Source organism: Dipteris shenzhenensis, chromosome 16 (genome assembly GCF_047967505.1).
Source record: "Dipteris shenzhenensis isolate YYH24624 ecotype China chromosome 16, Dip_SZ_1.0, whole genome shotgun sequence".
Lineage (NCBI taxonomy): Eukaryota > Viridiplantae > Streptophyta > Polypodiopsida > Gleicheniales > Dipteridaceae > Dipteris > Dipteris shenzhenensis.
Genome location: NC_141611.1, coordinates 52,761,664 through 52,771,134, shown reverse-complemented (window position 1 = coordinate 52,771,134; position 9,471 = coordinate 52,761,664). Strand labels below are relative to the sequence as shown.

The 9,471-nt window shown below is 45.5% G+C and overlaps 1 protein-coding gene across 1 annotated transcript; it reads right to left on the bottom strand.

The window, feature by feature from the left end:
• Positions 1–539: 539 nt before the first annotated feature.
• LOC147893122 (uncharacterized) lies at positions 540–3,475 on the bottom strand. Its single transcript, XM_087387092.1, has 4 exons — positions 3,096–3,475; positions 2,544–2,957; positions 1,365–2,417; positions 540–1,222 (listed from the first exon to the last, which is right to left on the bottom strand). Exons 2-4 carry the CDS (start codon positions 2,831–2,833, stop codon positions 673–675), a joined length of 1,893 nt encoding a protein of 630 aa, XP_087243218.1. The 5' UTR covers positions 2,834–2,957; positions 3,096–3,475; the 3' UTR covers positions 540–672.
• Positions 3,476–9,471: the final 5,996 nt, after the last annotated feature.

The following is a 9,471-nucleotide window of genomic DNA, read 5'->3' as shown; positions in this document are numbered from 1 at the left end:
TGGCAATGGGCTATAGAGAAGTATCAAACCAATAAAAAAGTTATTTAAGAGATGTTGAAATGGGGATGGCAGAAAACCAAAACAACTCTCACATTGTAAAGCAAGAAGAAATACAAGATATAAACTCTTACCCATAAGTCTGCATGGAGAGCCAGCAAAAATGGGAGGATCCTACATCGACGACACCTTTGAATACCGCAGAAGGGTTATGGGCAGGGTAAAAAATGCATGCCGTTGATGAGTGGACATTACTAGGGTGTCATGTCATATCATCTGTGTGTGTGTGTGTGTGTGTGTGTGTGAGAGAGAGAGAGAGAGAGTGAGAGAGAGAGAGCAAACTCAAAGACTTTAAATGAGTAAAAGATTGATATCAACGCCCTCCATGCCCTTAAATCAATTGCAATCCACAAATAATATAACTTACAAACCATGTCCGACCATAGTGTAAATTAGGATTTGCTTACAAATGTACATGGATTGCCCATTACATATCCACAAAATCAAATATACTCTTAGCTTTTTATACAGAGCATACGACCATGATCCTATACAAGGTAAAAGGTATTTAACAGAGTTTCAAAAGATATATAGAGTAAATGTTACTGCTAATGTACCAGGCATATCACAACGTGCAATAGCAATGTAGATTTAGACCAACAGACAAGACCTTGCTCAGTAGGCAAGTAGTAACCAGCCCATGCTCCATCCAATCATAACACCAGCACCTGCGAAACTCAAACCAAGAGCAAAAGCAAGCCCAATTGTGCATCGCACCAAAATATTGCCTTCTGAGATCCTTCCACGATCGCAATCTTTGCTACGCCACAATGAAGCAAGACGGTGATGCATCTTCTTACGAGAAAACCGTTTTCCAAGATGTCTCCAGCGATTATTTGAAAGCCGCTCAAAAGCAATAGAAGGGTTCAAAATGTCGTCTTCCATCCACAACCCTGACTCATCTCTTGCGTACATCTTGAGCCACATGTTCTCTATTTCGAGTGTTTGAACCCAGTGTTTGTAGGTTCGAGTAGTACGAGCCTCTCTAAACAGAAGACGTGCAAGTTGCTCCTTCTCTTGCAAGGCTCGAGCAGCTACCCTTTCTGCCTCCCTTGCTCTTGTTTGTGAGTGACACAGAGCCTCACCCAGGGTATCAGACCCTCGCCCAGTAAGACTGGTACTTCCTCCACTGCTCCCATTCCAACTTGTGATTCGATCATCCAAACTGTAAGAGAAACATTAGCAAGAGAAACTGTTTTCCTTGAAGCCTCGTGAATAAACTACAAGCAAGGTCAAGGATTACTTTAGCAAACCAGACTGTTCAAACAGTTCTCAAATTAGATTACAACGTAGGCATATGTTCTCACCTCGAACATCTGCTGCGGTGTGATGTAACAGGTTGCGGCAGGACCGATGGAACAGAAAGTGGTTGAGAAACATGTGGCAGATGCTGACTCAGAGGTGTTGGATCTGACATACCCATATATAAAGGTGATGAGGGTAAAGATTTGTTCTCCAGTTGAGTTGGCTCATATCCACGAAGAAGAGAGGCTAGGAGAAGCTTGTCAACAGAACAACACATATCAAATTTATTGTTCTTTGCAGGAGTAAAATCACAGCTTGCCAAAGGTCCCTTTCGCATGACATAACTTTGCGAAGGCGGAAGATCACAATTCTCCAAATGTCCAAGAGTCTTTTGTGAAACCAAAGCTGCTAGCTCCTTGCTGTCAGCTGTTCGCCAGGACGTACTATCTTTAAGCTGAGATTTTGTAGTACTCATTTCTTTTGAAAGATTTCCAGACTTCCTTGAAGAATTACTAGGTACAATAGCAAGAGCTTGTTCAATCTCTAAACCAGCAGATCCAGAATTCACTGTTAATGTGTCTTTTTCACCTTTTGCCATTGTTAAATCCACATCTTTCTGGAGATTGGCAGAAGCATCATCCTCTTTTGATTCGTTGTCTCTTGTTTCGGCGAAGGGAGAAGATTTGCACTTGGGAGGCTGTTGATCTATTATCCACTGCCATTCAAGCTCGATGTCTGCAGATTCACCACAGTCTATCTTTTTCTTTCCTATTGTTGAAAAATCTGCAAACTCTGACATAGATGTCTCCTCCAAGGTAATGTACTGAGAACTATAATCAACATTGGTACTAGGACCGAATTGCCAAGGTAAGTCATGCTTATCCCCAACACCCCACTGTTCGTTCAGCAGAAATAGATCTTCCTCTGTTTCTGTATTATGTATGTCCTTAGATATTGAAATGCCCCTCCTCGTAGGCAGCATATCATAGTGTCTATAGAGATTGACAGTCTCTTTGTCCAATCCTTGATGAACAAAGCATCGATCGGATGCCACACAGCACCAGCTGGATCCTGAGTTCTCCTCAGCCATGATACGGCGCTCTCTCTTGACCTCCCTGTAATAATCCTCCAAGAAAGAACTTATTCACACCCATAATTGACATTTCGAAGGTCACAAACGAAACATCAGTCCAGAAGATGCAAGATTACGGAAATTAATAATGCGTGAAGTATCATCATACTTTGCAAGCAACGTTGAGGGTCCAGTCAGTTGATTGGCCGTGACTGCTGATAGGCCCACTCCCACATACGTTAGCACTGCTTTGGCAAAGCGAGCAAGCCCGGAAACCGTACTCTGTTGTCGTTCACGAGCATGCAGCTGTGGTTGAGTGGCTAATGAAACAAAGATGGATTGGTCCGCAAATGCGTGGCGTCCGGCCAGTGATGCTCTGGAGCAAGCCACAGTGGCGCCAGCACTGCTAGCCTTGGAGGTAGGAAGCAGCCGCAAAGCCGCCTTTAGAGCCTCTGCCATGTCTCGCTTTCCGAAGACCCCAGCATCACAGTAGAATTTATTTCTTCGGTCACGATTGTCAGGATTTTGCGAAGCTTTCCTGTAACAGCATCTCCGTCAAGACCCGCACGTTCCTTCGTCCCCTCTGCATGAAAGAAAAGTTCAGATGTGTAACGCGGCAATCAACAGGCAACGATCTGCATCTCCCTATGCTCTATTTCCAGTCTTTTCATTTCAACAAGGGATTGATTTGCTCGGAAATGTATAAAACGGCAAGAATTACCTTGACGAACGATCACAACGTCATGTGCAGAGGTGTGAACTATGAGACGCGCTCCGTTCACGAAAATTACGGTTACGGCCGGTGCCCGAACTGCTGGGGAGGGAAAGAGGAACGAAATTTAAGGATAAGGAGATACGAAAGGGAAACAAGAGGCAGGAGAGCGAGTCGGAGGGCGGCAAGAGCTGATTTGAAGCGGTGGAGACCTGTGTGCGATGGAATCTGGGATGGAAACCAAAACAAGGGACGAATTCGGCAGCGAAGGAAGCAGAAAAAGGGAGGACGATGCGAATTTTGGTGTGACGGAACAACAAAAAGCGAGGGGAAACACGCAAAACGACGATGGATTTTGAGGCGGGGAATCGGAAAACTGACGGATTCAATCAATGAATCAATGAAGCTCTTGATATTTCCTCTTAATTACCCTCTAATTATCGCCACTTAATTATCATCATCCTTATCATGTGTTTCTTGGGCTCACTTGCCACGCTGCCCATACCTTACCTTAACTCCCCATTTCGATTTTGCCTCTCTCTCTCGAACCTCTCCTCTCATTTGGCCTTCCCAATCTTTGGCCCCTGCCCTTGCTCCAATCCTAATCGATGCTCTGCTATGGGATGAGAGGTTAGGGTGGCTTACAGAGAGGGGCTGCTGCATGCAACATCGACCCCAAGTAGTCGGGTGTGTTAGTGGCGGGAAAAAACCTATTTCCCAATCTTGGCCCGGAATTTTTAAGTCTCGTTCCTCATCTAGCTCCCTAGGACAATCAAAGTGCATTCTCTTGTCAAGAAATACTTGTACTCATATGCCACATTAACCTGTCGAAGTTCATTGGGCTAACATGCTCCCCTTGCCACGCCCCACACCTTACCTTAAATCCAACCTCCTCTAACTTTAGCGCCATCATTGGCTCTATCTATGAAACCTTCTTTTTTTGCATATCATTCCCAATCTTGGCCCTTTTTTTTTAAATCTCTTTCCAGTCTTGGTCCAATTTTCTTAAAATCTTGTTCTCGATCTTGCAATCAACGCACATTCTCCTATAAAGAAATGTGGACTTTCCAAGTTGTATTGGAGCAATCTCTATAGTATTCTCTCATATGCCACCTTTGTACCTACAAATTTCATAGCTTGGAGGAGCATCACTAGCATCTAAAAGATGGGCCATGGCATTATGTGGGCTTCGAAGTTTTAAAAGATCATGCCCATGCCAACATCCTTGATGACATATGCTATGGAGGATTTCAAAGGGAGAAAAGATCCTCCCCATTGATGGTCCAAATGACTCTTGCACTTCGACACCAGCAAGGGAATGTGCTTGAAGTACTCACATAAGAAAGCCATGGGGAATGTGCTTGAAGCACTCACATAAAAAAGCAAATCTTATTTTCCACTAAGACATTTGAGGTGCAAGAGCATGCAATGCTAGTGGCTCAAGAAACAATGAGGAAGCCCTTAAGTAAGTGTACAATGATTGCATGTGTAGGAAAAGGCTTGTTGTTTTGCCTCTATTGTTGGTGAATTCAAGATGGGGTGTGGGTAGGCAATTGTGTGCGCATGTGCTTAGGTTAAGAACCCTCCAATCCATCTCACCTATGACGCCTTCCAATTTGTTAATGGTGGCACTACCTCCCAAGAGGGCAATTTGTTAATGGCCGCACTACCTCCTAAGAGCCCAAAGTAGCGCCATGGTTGTAGCGCTACTTGCTAGAAGATCTCCTTTCCTATGCTCGGGCTCTATCACCTCCATTAGTTGCCTCTCCTCCCCCCCTCCCCTCTCAGGTGCCTCTCACCTTCCCTCTCCTTCTCTCTTCCCTCTCTCTCTCCCTCGTGTTTCCCTTTGTCTAACCTCCCCTTCCCCCTACTCTCACGTACCTTCCCTTCTCACTAGCTAGGCCTCATTGCTCCTTTCTCCCCTTCCCTTTCTACGTGGCCATCCTGGTGGCAGCAATAGATTTGAGTTTTAATTACAATTTTTGAAATATCTTCCCATGCATGGAACTCTAAATGAGTCTTCATTTATAGCATGATTAGTCTTGTTGTAGAATAGGGGTTTCCAAGTTGTAGATTCGTGATGAGGTAGTAGGGGTAAATATGATAGCAATCAGATGTACTTTGTTGTCATGTGGTGGAGATTTGTTTTCTCTGTGCTAGGATTATGGTTCCTACTCCATAATAGTTTGGATTTAGTAGCTTGGTCCTCCAAAATGCATTGACATATTGGAATTCCATTATTTCAATGCATTCCAAGCAAGGTTAATTTTGGTGATTGGGAGGAGTGGCGCCAAATCCCCTATTGAGCTATTCTTGTGTCACGAGGTTGCAACAATGGTGGATAAACCTTGAGATTAAGGAGTGAGGGTCCAAATCTGTTGTTGAGCTACTGTATCATGGGCTACAATAGTGACAAAGCGTGAGCATTGTAGGCCATTGCTATACTAAGTTAAGCTAGTGTAGCAAGCCATTAGGGGATGTGATGCACCTACGAGAGACAGAGAGAGAGAGAAAGAGAGAGACAGAGAGAGACAGAGAGAGAGAGAGAGAGAGAGAGGCTAGGGTTTGGGTTGCAAAGAGACAGAGAGAGAGAAAGAGAGAGAGAGAGATAGGATGGTTGTAACTATCCTAATTGTTGTCCTAAATAGGCAAAACTAGTTTAAGGTTGGATGGCAACCAAGTTAGCTTGTTATTTCAATCATTGGGATTGTCTATTTGCAAGAGCTAGGATGGTTGTAACTATCCTAATTGTTGTCCTAAATAGGCAAAACTAGTTTAACGTTGGATGGCAACCAAGTTAGCTTGTTATTTCAATCATTGGGATTGTCCGTTTGCAAGAGCAAATTCTCTCTCTCTCTCTCTCTCTCTCTCTCTCTCTCTCTCTCTCTCTCTCTCTCTCTCTCTCTCTCTCTCTCATAGGTGCATCGCATCCCCCAATGGCTTGCTGCACTAGCTTAACTCAATATAGCAATGGCCTACAATGCTCACGCTTTGTCACTATTGTAGCCCATGATACAGTATCTCAACAAGGGATTTGGACCCTCTCTCCTTAATCTCAAGCTTTGTCCACCATGGCACCTCGTGACACAACAATAGCCAAATAGGGGATTTCGACCCACTCCTCCCAATCACCAAAATCAACCTTGCTTGGCATGCATTTAAATAATGGAATTCCAATCCATCAATGCATTTTGGATGACCAAGTTAGTAAATAAAAACTATCAATGAGTAGGAACCATAATCCTAGCACAAAGAAAACAAATCTCACCCAAAAGACAACAAAGTAAGTCTAATTGCTATCATATTTACCCCTACTACCTCATCTCATGAATCTACAACTTGGAAAGCCCTATTCTAAAACAAGACTAACCATGCTCTAAATAAAGACTCATTTAGAGTTCCATGCATGGGAAGATATTTCAAAAATTGTAATTAAAACTCAAAACTATTGCCGTCACTAGGATGGCCGCTCAGAGAGGGAAGGGGAGAAAGGAACAATGAGGCCTAGCTGGTGAGAAGGGAAGGTATGTGAGAGTAGGGGGAAGGGGAGGTCAGACAAAGGGAAACACGAGGGAGAGAGGGAAGAGAGAGGGAGAGGGAAGGTGAGAGGCACCTGAGAGGGGAGGGCAGGAGGAGAGGCAACTAATGGAGGTGATAGAGCCCGAGCATAGGAAAGGAGATCTTCCAGAGCAAGTGGCACTACAACAATAGCGGTACCTTGCGGTGGCCATGGTGAGGAGCAAGGGAGGAAGCCAACCGAGCAGTGGAGGGGAAGGGGAAACCTAGAGGGCCAAAAAGGGGCAACAGGCGTGAGAAAGGGAGGAGAGGGAGCTAAGAGGCATGCGAGAAGGACAAAAGGCAAGAATTGGCGAGGTGAGGGGAAGGCAGGCAACAACTTTCTCATTCACTTATATTAATCACACAATTCCTTGTTGGGGTCATAACACTTAGGTTAATCAGGCAGTGCCTTTTTTAGCAAGACTAATTAATAATAGATTTAAAGATGAGTAGGGACATATATTCACGAGGAGGAGAAAATCAGCATCATCCGATCCTCCTAGGCCTTTTAAAGGACCCTGTAACTCCTCATTAATTATGAATTCAGGCTCTTTATGATTCTCGCCTTAGCTAACCAGTAGTTTTTGTACCTTAACTCTATTGTGCTCCTCTTTGACCCATAAACCATTCTTAAGGGTAACTTTAGTGTTATCCATACATTGCATGGCCTCTATGTTAATCCTCTTGTACATGGGAGGACTCATAGTGACTTACTATTGATGGATTCATGCTAAGTAAGACCCCACTGAAGTATTCTTGTTTCAAACATAGGGCTAGTTTGACAAGTGTTAGTTTTAATACGAGCCCAGTAGTTGGAATGAGCACAACATTGTAACCAACTCAGAGGCTATCCAAAGTTTGGTCTAAACTAGCATGGTGGATTAGGAACTATCATGATGGTTGTAACTATCCTAATTGTTGTTCTAAATAGCCAAAACTAGTTTAATGTTAGATGGCAACAAATTTGTCACATTAGAGCAAGAGCACTAATGTTGACTCCAATTCTTGCCAACATATTGCTAGACAAAGGCCATATGTAGGCTGCCCCGCTGCTCCTCCACCTCGCCCCTTCTGCCCTTCTGTAGCCCATTCACTGCCCTTCTTACCCGTAGCCCCTTTTGTCGTCCCGGTACTCCACCACCCCCGCACCCCTCCCTTCTTCCTTCCCCTCTGTCAGCTGCGCCCCCTGCCAACTACGCCCCTCATCATCTCCCCCCTCCGCCTCCTCAGCCTTTTCCGCCCCTCCTTCCTCCCCCACAAGCTCTCTTCCCCCGCCTCCTCTCCGCTCCTTCATTCCCTCCTTCTCTCCTTCCCTTTTTCTCCTTTTGCCTTCCCTTTCGCCCTCTCCACATCTCTCCTCCTCCTCTTTGCCTTGCCTCGCCTTGTCTCTACCCCCCCCTCGGAGGTCCTTCTTCCTTACCCCCCCCCCTTTTTTCTCCTCTTTCTCCCTATAGCAGGAGCATTTGTGCTTGTTAAGGTGAAAGAGAAAATCTTGGTGGTGACCCTTGGTCTGGCCAGAGGGGCTCTATTGTAGCACCCTCCAATCCCACAGCCGTTAAGGTTCTTCTTTCCCCAGCTGACAAGCAATAGGTACAACAAGCAATTCAATCCCTCTGGGACAAGGTGCTCGTGGACAGAATTGTGGGCCTCACGCCTACAAGGAGACAGGTGCGAGAGTGGATCCTAGCGAGCCTGACATTAGAGGGTGACCACATCCAGGAGGTCACCATCTATGGAAGAGGCATATTCCTATGTAGTGTCGACGGTGACTCACATGTCGTGGGGATGTTGAAGAGATGCCGATGGAGCCTCCACTCCAAGCTACTCCTTGTGAGAGCAATGCAAGGCACAAGCTATCTGCAAGTGTCACTCAAGCGGCCTCCGGATTGTTGCAATGTGTTTCCACGAGAGAAAGAGGGAAGGGGGAGGGGAGAAGAGAGGGGAGAAGGGAGGGAGAAGGAGAAGGGAAGAGGAGAGTGAAGGGGGATGGAGTGGCAAACACAAGGGCACTACAATGGAAACAAGGGAACACCCAAAACACTTTTGGAAGAGAAGCCGTTAAGGTTCTTCTTTCCCCAGCTAACAAGCAATAGGTACAACAGGCAATTCAGTCCCTCTAGGACAAGGTGCTCATGGGCAGAATTGTGGGCCTCACGCCTACAAGGAGACAGGTGCGAGAGTGGATCCAGGCGAGCCTGATATTAGAGGGTGACCACATCCAAGAGGTCACCATCTATGGAAGAGGCATATTCCTATGTAGTCTCGACGGTGACTCACATGTCGTGGGGATGTTGAAGAGATGCCGATGGAGCCTCCACTCCAAGCTACTCCTTATGAGAGCAATGCAAGGCATGAGCCGTCTGCAAGTGTCACTCAAGCAGCCTCCAGATTGTTGCAATGTGTTTCCACGAGAGAAAGAGGGAAGGGGGAGAGGGGAGAAGAGAGGGGAGAAGGGAGGGAGAAGGAGAAGGGAAGAGGAGAGTGTAGGGGGATGGAGTGGCAAACACAAGGGCACTACAATGGAAATAAGGGAACACCCAAAACACTCTTGGAAGAGAAGAGGGGGCTTCTATTCAAACTTGTGCAAACAACAATGAAGACCAAAGTCAACCCTTTCGCCTTTTATACATGTCACCCTTTTATACAGTGCTAAAAGGAAAAGGGCCAACCCTTTTCCTTTTAGCACTCTACCTCTCTTTACATGAAAGGCTCTTCAGCCCATAGGGTGCCAAGGCATATTGCTATTCTTTCCATCTCTTCCTAGTAGCAGAAATAGCGCTTGTGTTAACCATGTAAGAGCACTAGGGACAAACCTAGCATTACGAGG